Source organism: Cyprinus carpio, chromosome B2 (genome assembly GCF_018340385.1).
Source record: "Cyprinus carpio isolate SPL01 chromosome B2, ASM1834038v1, whole genome shotgun sequence".
In the NCBI taxonomy this organism is placed as follows: Eukaryota; Metazoa; Chordata; class Actinopteri; order Cypriniformes; family Cyprinidae; genus Cyprinus; species Cyprinus carpio.
The window spans coordinates 3800244-3818520 of NC_056598.1; the positions used below are offsets into that span (position 1 = coordinate 3800244).

At 39.0% G+C, this 18277-nt stretch overlaps 2 protein-coding genes across 2 annotated transcripts; one reads left to right on the plus strand and one right to left on the minus strand.

Annotated features, from left to right (window-relative positions):
- Positions 1-1920: 1920 nt before the first annotated feature.
- Positions 1921-3114, minus strand: LOC109093785. Its single transcript, XM_019107462.2, has 4 exons — positions 2941-3114; positions 2705-2854; positions 2432-2547; positions 1921-2355 (listed from the first exon to the last, which is right to left on the minus strand). Exons 2-4 carry the CDS (start codon positions 2787-2789, stop codon positions 1921-1923), a joined length of 636 nt encoding a protein of 211 aa, XP_018963007.2. The 5' UTR covers positions 2790-2854; positions 2941-3114.
- A 5371-nt stretch (positions 3115-8485) lies between these two features.
- LOC109094393 (glutamate-rich protein 6) lies at positions 8486-15937 on the plus strand. Its single transcript, XM_042719333.1, has 11 exons — positions 8486-8662; positions 8944-9002; positions 9453-9566; positions 9637-9729; positions 9827-9996; positions 10381-10454; positions 11228-11363; positions 11426-11563; positions 13592-13747; positions 14938-15160; positions 15293-15937. Exons 1-11 carry the CDS (start codon positions 8632-8634, stop codon positions 15551-15553), a joined length of 1455 nt encoding a protein of 484 aa, XP_042575267.1. The 5' UTR covers positions 8486-8631; the 3' UTR covers positions 15554-15937.
- The last annotated feature ends 2340 nt before the right edge of the window (positions 15938-18277 follow it).

Genomic DNA, 18277 nt, shown 5'->3' on the forward strand with positions numbered 1-18277 from the left:
CCAGAGGCTGGAACAGGTTTTGGGTCACCAGAAGGGTAGCCAGGGATAAGGCCAAGGCTTCTGGGGGTATTTGGGAGGGTGAGGCTTTTTACCTGGTGCATCCGATTCAGTGTCAGAGCCAGAGGCGGTTTGGGGGAACAGGGGAACAGGGTTTGGGTCACCAGAAGGGTAACCAGGATGCTGCCAACCAGGATAAGGCCAAAGCTTCTGGGGTATTTCGGAGGTTGAGGCTTTTCACCTGGTGCATCCGATTCAGTGTCAGAGCCAGAGGCTGGAACAGGTTTTGGGTCACCAGAAGGGTAGCCAGGATAAGGCCAAGGCTTCTGGGGGTATTTGGGAGGGTGAGGCTTTTCACCTGGTGCATCCGATTCAGTGTCAGAGCCAGAGGCGGGAGGACAGGTTTTGGGTCACCAGAAGGGTAACCAGGATACTGCCAACCAGGATAAGGCCAAGGCTTCTGGGGGTATTTGGGAGGTTGAGGCTTTTCAGCTGGTGCATCCGATTCAGAGCCAGAAGCTGGAACAGGTTTTGGGTCACCAGAAGGGTAGCCAGGATACTGCCAACCAGGATAAGGCCAAGTCTTCTGTGGGTATTTGGGAGGGTGAGGCTTTTCACCTGGTGTATCCGATTCAGTGTCAGAGCCAGAAGCTGGAACAGGGTTTTGGGTCACCAGAAGGGTAGCCAGGATAAGGGCCAAGGCTTCTGGGGGTATTTGGGAGGGTGAGGCTTTTCACCTGGTGCATCCGATTCAGTGTCAGAGCCAGAGGCGGGAACAGGTTTTGGGTCACCAGAAGGGTAGCCAGGATACTGCCAACCAGGATAAGGCCAAGTCTTCTGGGGGTATTTGGGAGGGTGAGGCTTTTCACCTGGTGCATCCGATTCAGAGCCAGAGGCTGGGACAGGGTTTGGGTCACCAGAAGGGTAGCCAGGATGCTGCCAACCAGGATAAGGCCAAGGCTTCTGGGGGTATTTGGGAGGTTGAGGCTTTTCATGTGGTGCATCCGATTCAGTGTCAGAGCCGGAGTCGGGAACGGGTTTTGGGTCACCAGAAGGGTAACCAGGATAAGGCCAAGGCTTCTGGGGGTATTTGGGAGGGTGAGGCTTTTCACCTGGTGCATCGATTCAGTGTCAGAGCCAGAGGCAGGAACAGGTTTTGAGTCACCAGAAGGGTAGCCAGGATACTGCCAACCAGGATAAGGCCAAGTCTTCTGGGGGTATTTGGGAGGGTGAGGCTTTTCACCTGGTGCATCCGATTCAGAGCCAGAGGCTGTAACAGGTTTTGGGTCACCAGAAGGGTAGCCAGGATGCTGCCAACCAGGATAAGGCCAAGGCTTCTGGGGGTATTTGGGAGGTTGAGGCTTTTCACGTGGTGCATCCGATTCAGTGTCAGAGCCGGAGTCGGGAACGGGTTTTGGGTCACCAGAAGGGTAACCAGGATAAGGCCAAGGCTTTCTGGGGGTATTTGGGAGGGTGAGGCTTTTCACCTGGTGCATCCGATTCAGTGTCAGAGCCAGAGGCAGGAACAGGTTTTGAGTCACCAGAAGGGTAGCCAGGATACTGCCAACCAGGATAAGGCCAAGTCTTCTGGGGGTATTTGGGAGGGTGAGGCTTTTCACCTGGTGCATCCGATTCAGAGCCAGAGGCTGGGACAGGTTTTGGGTCACCAGAAGGGTAGCCAGGATGCTGCCAACCAGGATAAGGCCAAGTCTTCTGGGGGTATTTGGGAGGTTGAGGCTTTTCAGCTGGTGCATCCGATTCAGTGTCAAAGCAGAGGCAGGGAGGGCGGAGGGGGGGAAACAGGTTTTGGGTCACCAGAAGGGTAAACCAGGATAAAGGCCATGGCTTCTGGGGGTATTTGGGAGGTTGAGGCTTTTCAGCTGGTGCATCTGATTTAGTGTCAGAGCCAGAGGCTGGAACAGGTCAAAGTGGTTTTGGTCTGCCATGATAGAGGTAATCAGGATGGTAGTGTGGCCAAGACATCTCGGGGTATTTGGGAGGTTGAGGTTCTCCAGTTGGTGCTTGGGAAACTAGAGTAGTTGTAACAGGTTTCTCCGTTTGTTTAGCTGTGGCATAAACCCTTCCAGGATAAAGATAATGAGGGAAAGGCCAAAACCCTTGTGGATACACTTGAGGGTACACAAGAGGTGGTGGCTTCAGTGTTGCAGTATCAGACACTTGTGGCATTGCAGGTGCATCTGGACTTTGTGTATCAGGAGAGAAGGGAGGCAGCAAAATGTGCAGATATTTAGGAGGATGAGGTCCCAGGAAGGTTTCATTTGCAATGGTAGAGGTCATAGGACAAGTAATGACTGCAGAGTTTCCCTGCCACTGTATCTGCATCACATAATACCCTCCCTGAAAAAAACAATGAACATCAAGGTTGGTATACATTACCCAGTTTTCGTGCTAAATTGAATGGCAAAAGCAATACCTGTTGCACAACACCACATCCATCATAGGGAGTAGCATAGACAAGACCTGCATAAGTGAGTGCTGTGTGTCCACAGTGAGGTGGCAACTGAGTGAGAGGAACAGGCACCCCATTACCTGTGACAAAGGTATAAGGACTATTACAAAACTATATGGAATTCTATTTTGTATTGAAGCATGTAAAGTCTAGGTGGGACAAGCAAGTTAGTACAGCTCGAAGACAATACTGGTATCAAAAACTTTAGTAAACAAACATAATACATTTTCAGGTTACCTCGACAGAGTTCAACATTTGCTACTTCTGGACCACTGAGTTGTAACTTCACGAGATCGTCACCACACCTCAACTTTGGAGACATGGCATCCCAGGCTGCTTCAGAAGAACTGAGTAGCTGTCCTTTAGTTAATGATTTTTTCTGAAGACCTGAAATGTGTAGATATAGTTCTCTTACATTCAAATTTTCAATTTACATATTTATACACCAATATTAACCAAGCATAATTACATACCTGAAACTCCGGCGTTATCACCAAGATGGTCAAAATCAGCTAAGGGCTCAAAATATCCCTTGTGGTCTGATATATTTTTTTCTGAAATATCTTCGCCACCTTCATTGTTCGTTTTTTCCGTTCCAGAAAACCGTAGCAGATTTCTGCAGTGTATTAAAGGTAAGCATGTGAAAAAACTTTGTATAATTAACAACCTTCCCCATATTTTCCAAAATTCCATTGTAGCACATGCTCGTGAAGCATGTGATGCGTCTATTAAATACCGCGCGGTACTGCGCTGCTTTAAGCACTCGCACGTTCCATAAATTAACGCGTAATTAAAAGGCAAATCACCTGTTCCATTTGATTACTACGCGAGATTCACTAGCTGTGTCCCAAAGTGAAGCGGCGGATTCCGAAGTGTGCAGACTTGTGCACAAAGGGACACTTCGAAGTGCATAAGACGCTCCGCCTTTGGAGGATTTCCATGCGCCACCAGGTGTTGATTGCCGCTTCGTCGCATAGCAACGGTGCGAGAGGACACTGCCATCCTGACAGGATTTTAAAAAAGTTCTGGAGCCCAGCATTGCTCTGCTCATTTTGTCTTTATATTTTATATTGTACTGAAGGAGTTGGTGGGGAATGCTTCACCCCCCGGCGGCGCCGGGTGATGTAGCCTCAGGCTTAGCCAAGACTTTGGCCATATTGGTTTTGCTGCGACCTTGCTGGATTACAACTTTAAATGCTGGCATTGCGTTTGAACTGACTTGAATAATTTAATGATACATATATATAAAAAAAGAATACAAACTCATGCACATAGCAGTTCAAATGCTGACTGATATGTTACCAAGGTGCGATTTTATAATAGTTTATTGTCTTGACCATGGTGTACGGCCCTGATTTCATTATGATTTGCAATAACCCTTGCAACCTTGATTTTAGGCAGTTAAGTAACCATAAAATAAAACTGTGCATAAATAAAAATAAATTATGCATTGTTCAGCTCAATGATCAGCGGCAGCTGTGAAAGCTGAACAGTCCTATGTATGACTGGGTGTTCTGTTCTTCGGATGCAGCCTTTGATATGGGTTGCAGCTGTAGTATTAACTACTTTGTTAATATTCTGAAAATAAATGTTAGTTACATTTTCAAAATGACCAGTGGTGGACTGTAACGAAGCACATTTGTTAAGTATTCAGTACAAATGTGAAGTAGGTTACTATGTTTTTTTTTTTTTTCTCACAGGACAGCAGCACCATAAAAATACGGTCTTTTGATGCATTGTTGTAGATTTAACTGCCCAAGAGTATATGAAGTAGGCTATTTGAAATTTAACAACCTTAAACACATTCGGAAGCAAAATGCAACAGCATACACAGTAGTGCAGCAGTAATGTTAATGCAAAACCACCCTGACAAATTCTTTTTCAAAACAATACTGAATATCTTTACTTTTACTCTCAAGATAATACTTTTACTTAAAGGATAGTTCACCCAAAAATTTTCATTTTTGGGTGAAACTATCCCTTAACTAAGGTTTTAAATATGACTAGTATTTTTCCCCCAATGTGGTATTAGTAGTTACTAAAAGTATAGTTTACTAAAGTACCTCAATATTTTCTTCTATTAATTACTTTGTCACCACTTTAAACCGTTTTTCTTTTCCTTCTTTCCCTAAATCAGACCAGACCCCCGTACTGCAAGATAAAGCTGAATGTATCAGTGCTGGACAGGTTTTTTTTAACTGCATGTTTTCGGCTGCCCTGACAGTGCTGCTGGATCTTCTGGGAAGTGAACGTCACCAGTGATGGGGTGGCAGACATGGTGTTTCTTTTCTGTCTGGCCAGTGGTACATCATACAGAGTGGTCTCCAGAGTGTTTGACATGCCTCGTTCCACTGGCCATTCACCACCAAGTAATCCACCTCCCGAAAACCCCAGAAGACCAGGAGGCAGAGCTGGGCTCAATATTGATGTTGTTTTTCTGATGTTAAACCTAAGCGATCCTGTAAATAGTGGTAAAAGTACTTTCAGTAATGTATAGAACAGTTTGTTTTCATGTGCAAAAAAAATTTTTACAGGACAAACAATAAATAAATAAATAAACATATAGAAGAATGTTTTGTGAAAAAAAATATTAACTACATTAAAAATTAGCAATGTACATAATTACTTTTATTTACACGTGTGAATATGCAAAACAAAAATACAAAATATACAGAAAGTACTCTCAAATAAATTACACTACAAAGAAGAATAATGTATACAACTTATTAATATCATTTTTAACTTACATCACAAAAATAAACTACAGAAAGTGGGTTGTTTCATTTACAATGTGACATTTAAAAAAAAAAGATATTGAAAATTGTACTGTTCCCATTTTTCCACTGAGAATGGCTAATAAATAGTTTGTTAACCATTCTCTCAAGAAGAGAAAACAGTCTCTCCGTTCTCTCCTCTGTCTCTCTCTGGAGTTTGATATCGTCTCTGAGCAGCTCCACCAGCTCCCACTCACTTCCTCACCTGTCCCAGGACACTTGCAATCCTAAGGAAGAGCAAATAAACCATGCATGTTAACAACATCCTGGTCTTTCTCATTTCCTCTGCTGTCCTAAGATATTTTGAATACTTGGTGTTTTTAGTTTAGTTGTAAACCTAATTCCTTTTAGGAACTGCAGGTCCTAGCCACAGAAAACCATAATAATGATTTATGTGGATATGACACTACACTGCAAAAAGAGATTTTTAACACATGTGACGAATGTGCTCAGGGACAGTACATTCGTGTTAAGATGGATCACACATCTACTGTGTAATTTAATTTAAAGGGGTCATATGACGTTGCTAAAAAGAACATTATTTTGTGGATTTGGTGTAATGCAATGTGTTTATGTGGTTTAAGGTTCAAAAAACACATTATTTTACACATACTGTCCATTATTGTTGCTCCTCTATGCCCTGTCTTCTGAAACGTGTCGATTTTTACAAAGCTCATCGGTCTGAAAAGCGAGGTGTATGCTGATTGGCCAGCTATGCAATGCGTTGTGATTGGCCGAATGCCTCAAGCGTGACGGAAATGTTATGCCCCTACCATACTGTGATGCCGTGTGTCCCCGCGACGAGGACACAACCAATAAAACCCATTACAAAACGAGGCATTTGTTGCAGTCTAGTGAGGACATGATTACTGATTATAATGACTTATACTGTCTTTTTACGTGTTGCGTTGCATATTGCGCTGCGTAAACATAAAACCATGTCTGCATTTTGTGATTAGAGAAATGACAAACAGCAAGCGCTACTCTACACTGCTCAAAAACTGGCGTTTTGAATTATCAGTGGCAAATTCAGTGTGTGTGTGTGTGTGTGTGTGTGTGTGTGTGTTGATTTGGCTTTGGTAGCACATTAACAACAAACACTGATGTAAGTAAGGTTATATCATCAGCTGTCTTATGTCACAGGCAGATATGGCTGGCTCAGACTTCTTTGCCATAAGGAGCAAACTGATGAATTTACCAGTAATGTCTGGTCATGTCTTTCATCCAGATTCTCAGGAAATGCTGGACAGACCTGAGCATGCATACATTGAAGGAGACTATTCAAAGGGGTTGCGGCTATTCCTTGGCCTTTAAACAAAGGTTTAAAACACCTCAAAGCAATGGCCTGTCTGACAGGATGTGGTGTGGCCTGCTGGTGTCCAAGAACATAGCTTCATGTCAACAGTCAAATTCCCACCTCACTTCCCCCAGGGGTTGTCCATGGTTACTTATGGGTGTCAACTGCAGTTTTACATCTCTTTCCAGGGGTCCAAATGACTATTGTCAAGGATACCCTTTTTAGAGCCAGTTTTAGTGAAGGAAGTTCAAAGTGTGTTGAAAAAAAAGGAGCCATTTTTAGAGGTGACTCCCAGCGCACAGCAAAATGGTGTTACTCCACAATTGGGGAAAAAAATGGGGTGGTTATCGGCCATTCCCAACCTCATGAGTCTCAAATAATACTTAAAGGTACTTTCATTCAAAATGATTCACAAAGAGTATTACTCGAATAGTCTCAGGCCTTAGCCTCCCGTTCAGTTACAGGGTATAAGAATTCTTCCATATCTAGACGATTGGTTGATCTGCATCTCCACTCTAAATCAAGGAGTAATGGACACAGAGAAAGTACTGGCTCATATTCAATCCCTTGGTTCCACTGTAAACTGGAAGAACAGCAGTCTCCAGCCTCAACAACAAGTGAACTTTCTGGGGATCCATTTTGATTCTGTGATAATGAATGCACGTCTCACCTCAGAGGGCCAACAGTCTGGGGAAAGCATTAAGACATTTCCAGTCAGGAAAACTGGTGAATGCACACAAATTACAGAAGTTGTTTTGGCTGATAGCAGCAGCATCAATGGTGATCCTTCTGGGCCTGTTGAGAGTGCGTGGCATACAGTGTTGGTTAATTAATTTCATCTCCATCTAATAAAGACAAAGGAGTAGAGTGTTGGTGACACAGTTCTGCATGAAGGCTCTGCTCCCCTGGAGGAACAGAGACTTTCTTCTCAGAGGAGTTCCACTAGGAGTTCTTCCTCACAGAACAGCATTGATCACAACAGATGAATCACTGACAAGGCTGGAGAGCTGTCTGTCAGGGCTGGTCATTTTATGGTCAGTTGGGGGGTAAGTTGGTCTTTGGTGGTCTTTGGTGTGCTCAAATTTGATGAAGTTTTTTGCCTCAAGGGGTTGCTACAGTTCATTCATCACAAGCATGTGCTAGTGAGAACAGGCAGCAACTCTGTGGTGTATCATATAATCCACCAGGGTGGGACAAAGTCGCTACGCTGTGCAGTCTCCAGGTGATTGAAGTAGCTACTGACTTGGGCATGGCCCATTATTGAGATAGCTTTACACTTCAAAAACCGCTAAGGTTTAATTGATTAAATACCAGCTCTGCAAGTTGCAAAATTAGGTGCTGCGCTGCTTTGTATACTGAGGCTACCAGGGGAAATGGCTATATTCCTGGCATAAAGCAAAAGAATGAAGAGAGAATGAATTTGCATTTTTCAAAAAGCCCTTCTGCATTTTGTTTTAGTCCAAAGCCAAAAATGACCCTTATTTTTGCGCAGAAAACATGCATTTTGATATACACGCAGTTTAAATAATTGTTGATAATAATTGTTTAATTTAACATAATAAAAATTAATATAATAATGTAACATAATAATTAATACTTTTGATAATTTGGGTACATACAACCCAATCAAATACAGTACAAACATACAGTGAGAGAAAACTAAATATGTGATGAATTATTTACAAACATACTAGTTGTGTAAAATTTATACCAAGACACAAGTGCAACAGTGTGCTTCTGTTTTGACACTCAGGTCTGCCTGAAAGCTATACGGTCTCCCACAGCGTTTGATACAGGCTGGACAACTCCCCTAAGAGCTCTCAAATATCCATGGATACCATCAACACTGCACTGGGTGCATACCTTCAATGCACTGCTGTGGAACAATCCAGCTAAGCATTCCTCACCTCAGGTTTGATCATTATTCAGAAGATAAAGTGTGACAGAGGAATAAAATATCTAATATTTCATATACTTGTATATTTTCTCTACTCAAGGAGAGAAAAAAAGTGTGATGTATAAGAAACTGCAGGTAAAATATAATCTGGACCATTGGAATATTGATCATATGCTCCCAGGAATACCCGTGTGATATGGAAAATCAAAAGAGAACTTTTCAGCAAGGTGAGCATATCAGTTCATCATCATTTGCAGAATTTGTTTTGAATTTAGAGTGTAAGTTGTTTGGCAGAAACATTAAGATTTTGTGTGTGCTTTTTTAAGTTCTTAAACTTTTTTTTTATTATTATAACTCATTAGTGTGATATGATTGAGAGATTGAATGATATTCTGATTTTAGAGCACCTAACTAAAATGAAAATAATACTACCTGATGTGTATCCCAGAAAATACCATAGCAGTTATAAGAATTACATCTATATTAAAGTTGTTTTTCACTTTGTCAGATGCTGATTTGGCAGTGATGGATTCAGAGATGGGTACACTCCTAAATTATATTGATTGTGTAAGAAGCATTTATGATATTTACAGACATTGAAAGTTTTTTACATTATGGAAACTTGTGCTTTTTGATTTTTATTTTTTTACACAGAGATCACTTGAACTGAAAATAAATAAATAAATAATGGTGCAGAGTTTGAAACAGTTTTTACTCAGAAATTGCTTTAGAAAATGTTATAATTATAAAAAACTGCATATAACATTGAATTAAACATGAAATTTTTGAAGTATAAAGACTAAAATAGTACTTATTTTCTAAAACATACTCCAATAATCTTTATTTACAACTTTTATTTCCAATTTATTTATTATTATTATTATTATTATTTTTTTTTTACAGTGTACCGAATTTACGTACAACAAGAAAACAGGTTGTGCTTTTAGTGTTTAAAAAAAATTAATGTTTTTTTCTTAACCTGTTCACCCTTATGGTCTTATTTTCTGTACTGTCCAGCAGATGGAGCAGGAGTATTTCCAGACGTTGGAATCCTCAGCAGATCTCTGCCGTGGGCTTCCAGGACTTCTAAGATACAAAAGAGAGTCCCAGGAAAGGATGTACAGTCCTCAGGTAGCCATTCATTTGATCACTGCCATGGTAAAAGTGTAACATTTATAACATTGTTGATGTTTTTACCCAGCACCAACAGCAACTGGACTCTCCAATATGCTGTCAGTTCTGTGGTTCGAGAGCTTGGCCGCCTCTGGATCTGGTTTATGCAGAGACACGAGAGGTTCGTCTTTTGAGAAAAGGATGCAGCCAACACTAACATTTACTGCTTCTGCACTTTTTTATGATATGACGTTTATGATCGTCTTATTGGACTTCAGGACTTCTGCTGTGAGGAATACAGAGAGTTGTTTGAGATTGTGGTCCATGAAAAGCATCTAGCTATGAAACGTTCTGATGCAAGGCCTAGTGGACCTGCTCGACTAGATGACCCCTTCATCACTGAGGACGAAGAACTACAAGATAAAGCACAAGAAAGAGGAAAACGCAGGTTTGTGTTGTACAATACACTTATGTTCTGGCTTTGTTAAAAAAAAAAAAAAAAAAAAAAAAAAAACGTAACAACTTTATTTAACAAGGATGCAGTGAATTGACAGTGACAGTAAAGAAAGTAAACTGACAGGAAATACATTTATAACCTTACAAAAGATTTCTATTTTAAATAAGTTCTGTTCTTCGTTTCCTTAAAAACTTGTCTCAATGACACTGTAAATAACATAATAGACCTCTTTCAGAATTTTTTGTTAAAAAATGTACGTACTGACATGGCATGTAGGCTACTTTGTTGTAATTTAATCATATTATGAAAATGTTAAAATATGCTTTCACAGAATGAAATGCTTTTCTTTATTGTTTATTCCCACCTTTGGCTTAGTTTCAGACAGCAGCAGAGAGAGATGCAGAGATATGACAGAGATGCTCACGCCAGTTCATTGGCATCAAACAACAGTGAGTATCCACATGTGTTGGACAGGATGCCCATTACAAAAACTGCCTGTTATACAATAAAACATCACAATAAAAGCATTACAAAAGTGGTCCATATGACTATATTCTGTCTATCTGAAGTTGTACAGTAAATTTGTGTTGTAAGCAGTTTTAGTGATATCTGATTCAGGACTTCTTCAGTGAATAAGTTGATAATATGAAAAAAAAAAAAAATTTAAATACTTTTTTTTTTTACTTGATGGTACACCAAGATTACATAACATTTTTATGTGTCGTTTAAGTTTTAATGTTTTTTGAAAATGGTACAAACATTGACGCCAACAATGCATAGACAACATTTCTAAGAATTTGGCACAGGCATTGTAAACGTTTTAAAATATTTTTCTTTATCATGGACAATATTATATATACTGAACCTATATTCCATTACATCATATCATGTGTAAATTATATTACATAAAATGCCTAAATAATTATAAAAAAATCATTATTCCGTAACATACCTGGAAAGTCTGTTGCCAGAGTGTATGCCAGTCACTGTAGTAAAGGGAAAGTAAAAGTGCTTTCATATTTCACAAGCCGCCATTTAAAATCAAACCATTTCCACTGTTTAGACATTTATTTAACATTTAGGATAAAAATAAATGTATCAGATTTACTGTATAACACCCACTAAATGTTTGAATGACTTCCAAAGTGTGAAGTTATTAGTTTGTGTGTGATGTGATATTACAGAAATGTTGATGAGGTAAATGAATGGTTTCTTTTCCCAGATGTGCCTCATGATAAAACAGTCATCAGTTTCCGGCTCTCTAACTGTCCACCCAATGAGGATGTTTGTAAAGTTATAGAGTTCATGCATGTGGACGAGACCTCTGGACAATGGACACATGAGTCTTTTGATCCGGGGTTAATTCAGTTTGGTTTAAACTCATCACCAGGTACCTGACCATAAAGTACTGTTTTTAGAGTTTTAAGTTGTGTCCTCATGTGCTTGAACTAAACGCTCTGGTCTCTTTTTTTCAGTACAATTCAAGTTTCTTGGAGAAGTACTACTCTAATGGAGATAAATTTCTCACTGTGTTTCCAGATGCTTCTGCACAAGTTTTGTATCCTTTTGATAATGTGAAATACTAAATGAGTCCTTTTAAGCAGAAATAGCTGTGTGAAATCGGCTATATATGCTCATCCATTATTATTTAACCTTATAAATCTTATTGTACCATATTTGATGCGCAAATTTCCAAGGCCTCTAAATTATCAACATGACCAAAACTTTTGTTGAAAAACCATCTAATACATGCCTTCTGTCATCCCCTGATTGATAGTTCATATTTTTTAGTAAGTAAAAGGCCTTTAAGTATCATTTAAATTATCCCCCTTCAGGTTGTGTTATACGTCTCTTTTATGATCTTGTATATGTAAGTATATGTAAGAATAACGTTTATATTGGTAGTAATATTTCAATATGAACACTAACTGGACTGAAGCCATTTAGTTTTACTTGATTATCTATGCGTGATTTTTAGAAAAATCATGCACATCAAGTGAAGTGTTTATTTCTACATCTCTCAATCATCATATTTCATTGCGATTGCATTATATGTTTGCCCCCCACCATAAAAAGAGAGCTGTAATCATATAAAGTACTGTGAAAAGGTTTTTGCCCCCTTCCTGTTTTTTTTAATTGTTTGCATATTTGTCACATTTAAAAGATTCAGATCATCAAACAATTTTTAATATTACTCAAAGATAATGCAAGTAAATTCAAAATGCAGTTTTTTTAATGATGATTTCATTTATTAAGGGAAAAAAAGCTGTCCAAAACTACCCTGGCCCTGTGTGAAAAATGAATTGCCCCCTCCTGTTAAATCATGAAAGAACTGTGATTAACCACATTATTTTAAAAGCTGAGTTAAATTTCACTAGCCAAACCCAGACCTGATTACTGCCAGACCTGTTGAATCGAGAAATCACTTAAATAGAAACTGTCTGACAAAGTGAAGCGTGTTTAAAGAGCAACACATTATGCCATGATCTAAAGAAATTCAAGAACAGATTAGAAACAAAATAGTTGACATATATCAGTCTGGAAAGGATTATAAAGCCATTTCTAAAGCATTGGGACAGGCAAAAACCTTTTCACGGCACTGTAACTAAGCATTTAAATATAATCTTAAGACATATTATTAGGAGATATAGGAGTGACATCTGGTATTTATTTTAATTTTATGTAAGTAATCTGCTATACTCTCATAAAGACAAGATCAGATCAGATTTGCACCTTAATTTTGATCTTGTAAATATTAGCAACTGCACATAATTGCTATTTTCTTTTCTTCTTTTAGTTTTTCCAATTTGGGCCTCTGAATAAAATTCTAATGTTTTTTCCCATATGATACTATGTGACCCAGGACCACAAAATCAGTCATAAGGGTCCATTTTTTTTTTTCGAAATTGAGATGTATACATCAGCTTAAATAAGCTTTCCATTGATGTATGGTTTGTTAGAATAGGACAATATTTGGCTGAGATACAACTATTTGAAAATCTGGAATCTGAGGGTGCAAAAAAAATCTAAATATTGAGAAAATTGCCTTTAAAGTTGTCCAAATTAAGTTCTTAGCAATGCATAGTACTAATCAAAAATTAAGTTTTGATATATATACAGTGGGAAATGTACAAAATATCTTCATGGAACATGATCTTTACTTAATATTCTAATGATTTTTGGCATAAAAGAAAAATCTATAATTTTGACCCATACAATGTATTTTTGGCTATTCCTACAAATATACCCCAGCGAATTAAGACTGGTTTTGTGGTCCAGCGTCACATATGAGACATAAAAACCTGATGTATCAAATATGATAGGCAACAAAAAACACATGAAACTTAAAATAAATAAAAAGTAATGATTAATTTCTTGGATTGTCTGTGACTTTAAATTTCAGTAAGATACAGAAAAGACAAACTAAAAGGTTTTTTTTTTTGTTTTGTTTTTTAAGTGTACAGGTATAAGGGCAAGAGAGTGGTGCAATGAATCATTAAAAACTATAGATGATTTTGAAGTAATTTTAAATTGGATTTAGTCTATTATACATTGCTGTTGTTTGTCCTTATTGTCATGACTACAGCTATCCCTCAGGAAACTTGGCTCTCATCATTCTCAGCAGCAAGAAGCAAAGGATCTGTATCATTCATGATGACATGCCGACTCCTCTCTGTCCAGTCAGAGCCCTCTTTCAGTCTAATGGCAGAGCCACTTGTTACCATAGCAACGGCAGCATTTGGTAGGGTCTATTGATATTACACTGACACAGATCTCAGTGTCTCAAGCAGACTGATTATTGATCTAACAGAGGAGGGGACAGTCTGAAGCGCTTAAAGCGGTAGTTCAATAAGGAAATTTTGTCAAGATTTACTCACCCTCAGGTCATTTCAAACCTGTAGGATTTTCTTTCATCTATGGATTATATTTTGAGAAATGTTTCGCTTACTGTTTGGTTACCAACATTTTTCAAAATATCTTCTGAGAAAGCAAGTCATACAGGTTTAGAGTCACATGAGGATGAGTAATTGATGATTAAATGTTTTTTTTTTTTTTTGGGTGAACTATTGTGACTTCCACGTTTCCATTCAGAAACACAAAGATGTTTTTTTTGTCTATATATTTTCTTCTATTATAGCCAACAATGCAGAGAATACTATTAATTTGTTACAAATTTTGTTACAATATTTTTTTTAAAAAACCTGTCTACACACAAACAGATTTCCATTCAAAAGATTTTAAACACAGCCCAGAATTTAAACACAGCAACATTAAGCCATTTCATTTTAACATAAACTGTATCATATAGCATTTATTAATCTAGTGTAAATGTTCGACCTCACGACCTCATGTCATTCCAAACCTATGAGACTTAGGTGATTTTTGAAACACAAATGAAAAAAGAAAATAGGCAGTGCTTCAGTGAATGAAACTTTTGACTGAAAGTCCAATCAACCAGAATATTGATGATTCACATTTTTTTCAAAAAGACTGTGTAAATGTAATTCTTATGAATCAAGGGATTGAATTCAAGAGACATTATCACTTTATAAGATATATTTAATTTAGGCCTTTATTCAGCATTTGATCAATGCACATCCATAGAGCACATCAACTATAGGAAATAGAAGCTCAAGCATGTTCAAATGTTATTGTACTTTTTAAAGTGTAAAAGTTTTGGATTCATTGGGTGTCAATGGAAGGACAAAGAACATAAGAGAGAATATTAATAGTATCTTTAATAAATCAATAAAATATCTTTGTGTTCTGAAGATGAACAGAAGACGTATTGGTTTGAAACAACATGAAATTATGTCAGAATTTTTATTTTTGGGTTAAACTAATAATCCCTCAGGTTAAAAGTATCTCAGTTAATTGAACAGCAAAAATACAAATGACATAACTGCGTGGCTCTTGTTTCCTGTGGAGCAGGTTGAGTATGGATGCTTGGGGTGGACGGAGTCTAGATGAAGGCGGGAGAAGGATCAGAACATGGAACTGGACAGACAAGGCTCAAACACCAACACCCCTGAGACCACTCTTTCTGTCCCTCAACAGAAATATAGGGGTTCGAGTTCTTGGTCAACAGTTGGTGTTTGTGTCATTCCTTGCTTCTGGACAGCAAGCCAGATTCAGAGTAGGCAGCTGTGAGCTGGTAAGAAAGTACACAAGTCTTGTCTTTTTTAATTTGATCTCCAATTTAAGACATTTTCTTGATTCGTCACACTTACTACTCAACTCAAACCGGTCCTGCTAAATGTTGTGTCTGCCATGTCTTTGCTTATAGTCCAAAGAACACAACATACCTCCTCAAGTCCTCATGTGTAAAGAGGAATTGGTACTTCTGGCGTGCAGGGTTGGCCTTCACATGGCTCTGATACGGCTACAGCAGTGCCAAGCCTTCCCATCCAGCCCAACACACCTGCGGGTCAGACCTCCACCTTTCCTTCACTCGCTGGTCCGAAGGTTGAGGAGTTTAAGCCACGGAGTACAAATGGAAGAGCCAGACAAGGCCTTTATCCAGCGCTGTCTGCAGGCCTATCCATGAACTGACATGCTTGAAAAAGCATACAGAACATGCTGGAGTAATTTGACTTGACTAAAGGTGCAAATTTTTATGATGCCCCAAGTCAATATTATAGCAGTTTACGAAGTAGTAGCTCAGACAGAAGTGACTGTCAAACACAGCAGCTTTCTGTTGCAGTCAATGTGGCAAATTCAGGCAACCAACTACAAACAGTTTCAAAATCTGCACCCTCATACTAACATCCAAAACCATCTCATGGCGAGTCATAACTAATTCATGTGACGTGACATGTGGCCAAGTATGGTGACCCATACTCAGAATTAGTGCACATAATCCAAAGTGCAAACACACAGAAGTGAACACACACCCGGAGCAGTGGGCAACCATTTTTTGCTGCGGCGCCCAGGGAGCAGTTGGGGGTTCGGTGCCTTGCTCAAGGGCACATCAGTCATGGTATTGAAGGTGGGAGAGAGTGCTGAGGGTGAGGAAAAATTAATTTTCATTTTTGGATGAACTATCCCTTTAAGGTTCTCTTCGCAATCAGATAATAAAGACTGATTCACTCCTGAAACAGCAACCATACTGGCATCCACATAAGGAACGAAACTATTTTTTTCATTAGAAGCATATGCTGTAGTTTTGCTGCCTGCCGGTTTGCCTGTCTGTTTTTACCATTCATGAGCTGAAAAAAATTGTTCAGAAAATGAATTTAACTACAGGTCCTTCTCAAAAAATTAGCATATTGTCATAAAAATTCATTATTTTCCATAATTTAATGATAAAAATTAAACTTTCATATATTTTAGATTCATTGCACACCAACTGAAATATTTCAGGTCTTTTATTGTTTTAATACTGATGATTTTGGCATACAGCTCATGAAAAACCCAAAATTCCTATCTCAAAAAATTAGCATATTTCATCCGACCAATAAAAGAAAAGTGTTTTTAATACAAAAAAAGTCAACCTTCAAATAATTATGTTCAGTTATGCACTCAATACTTGGTCGGGAATCCTTTTGCAGAAATGACTGCTTCAATGCGGCGTGGCATGGAGGCAAAATTTAGTTCAGCCTGTGGCACTGCTGAGGGTGTTATGGAGGCCCAGGATGCTTCGATAGCTGCCTTAAGCTCATCCAGAGTGTTGGGTCTTGCGTCTCTCAACTTTCTCTTCACAATATCACACAGATTCTCTATGGGGTTCAGGTCAGGAGAGTTGGCAGGCCAATTGAGCACAGTAATACCATGGTCAGTAAACCATTTACCAGTTTACTGACCATGTTTTTTGGCACTGTGAGCAGGTGACAGGTCGTGCTGAAAAACGAAATCTTCATCTCCATAAAGCTTTTCAGCAGATGGAAGCATGAAGTGCTCCAAATTCTCCTGATAGCTAGCTGCATTGACCCTGCCCTTGATAAAACACAGTGGACCAACACCAGCAGCTGACATGGCACCCCAGACCATCACTGACTGTGGGTACTTGACACTGGACTTCTGGCATTTTGGCATTTCCTTCTCCCCAGTCTTCCTCCAGACTCTGGCACCTTGATTTCCGAATGACATGCAAAATTTGCTTTCATCCGAAAAAAGTACTTTGGACCACTGAGCAACAGTCCAGTGCTGCTTCTCTGTAGCCCAGGTCATGCGCTTCTGCCGCTGTTTCTGGTTCAAAAGCACATGCCTGTGCACGGTGGCTCTGGATGTTTCTACTCCAGACTCAGTCCACTGCTTCCGCAGGTCCCCCAAGGTCTGGAATCGGTCCTTCTCCACAATCTCCTCAGGGTCCGGTCACCTCTTCTCGTTGTGCAGCGTTTTTTTTTGCCACACTTTTTCCTTCCCCACAGACTTCCCACTGAGGTGCCTTGATACAGCACTCTGGGAACAGCCTATTCGTTCAGAAATTTCTTTCTGTGTCTTACCCTCTCGCTTGAGGGTGTCAATGATGGCCTTCTGGACAGCAGTCAGGTCGGCAGTCTTACCCATGATTGCGGTTTTGAGTAATGAACCAGGCTGGGAGTTTTAAAAGCCTCAGGAATCTTTTGCAGGTGTTTAGAGTTAATTAGTTGATTCAGATGATTAGGTTAATAGCTCATTTAGAGAACCTTTTCATGATATGCTAATTTTTTGAGATAGGAATTATGGGTTTTCATGAGCTGTATGCCAAAATCATCAGTATTAAAACAATAAAAGACCTGAAATATTCAGTTGGTGTGCAATGAATCTAAAATATATGAAAGTTTAATTTTTATCATTATATTATGGAAAATAATGAACTTTTATCACAATATGCTAATTTTTTGAGAACGACCTGTATATTGTTCCTCTGTGGTGTTATCGTTATAGCTTTGGTGTGGACTCTGCTATTTTCATAGAATTAAATATACATTTAACTTTATAGTTATCATCCTTGGTGTGAACAGGCCTTAAGCCTAGGTCTAGACTAGACCTTTTTAGAGAGAATTTACAACACTATCTTAACCTAATCAACATTACACAGACTGTTTTACTAGTACCCAACATATTGTGTAATTTTAATAAAAAATTCTAGGTATTGCAATATAATCGTTCTTTTTATTCCAATTATAGAAATATAACTCCATGTTGAAAAGTCTGCAAAATGGACTTTTTACTTTACTACTTCACATTGCTAGTCTTGATTAATCCATGCAAGATAATCCTAAGAAAAAAAATAGTTTTGGTTATCTTTAATCAAAATCGGAACGTTTGCTTCCACTCTGGAATGGCA

Bases quoted from the DNA above. Each gene is read 5' to 3' on its own strand.
- LOC109093785 (XM_019107462.2), bottom strand. From the start codon at position 2,789: ATGTCTCCAAAGTTGAGGTGTGGTGACGATCTCGTGAAGTTACAACTC. The intron at 2,548-2,704 runs GTAACCTGAAAA...CCTTTGTCACAG, and splicing joins AAATGTTGAACTCTGTCGAG to GTAATGGGGTGCCTGTTCCT. The intron at 2,356-2,431 runs GTATTGCTTTTG...TGTTTTTTTCAG, and splicing joins GATGTGGTGTTGTGCAACAG to GGAGGGTATTATGTGATGCA.
- LOC109094393 (XM_042719333.1), top strand. From the start codon at position 8,632: ATGGAAAATCAAAAGAGAACTTTTCAGCAAG. The intron at 11,364-11,425 runs GTTAATTCAGTT...CTGTTTTTAGAG, and splicing joins CATGAGTCTTTTGATCCGGG to TTTTAAGTTGTGTCCTCATG. The intron at 15,161-15,292 runs GTAAGAAAGTAC...CTTTGCTTATAG, and splicing joins GAGTAGGCAGCTGTGAGCTG to TCCAAAGAACACAACATACC.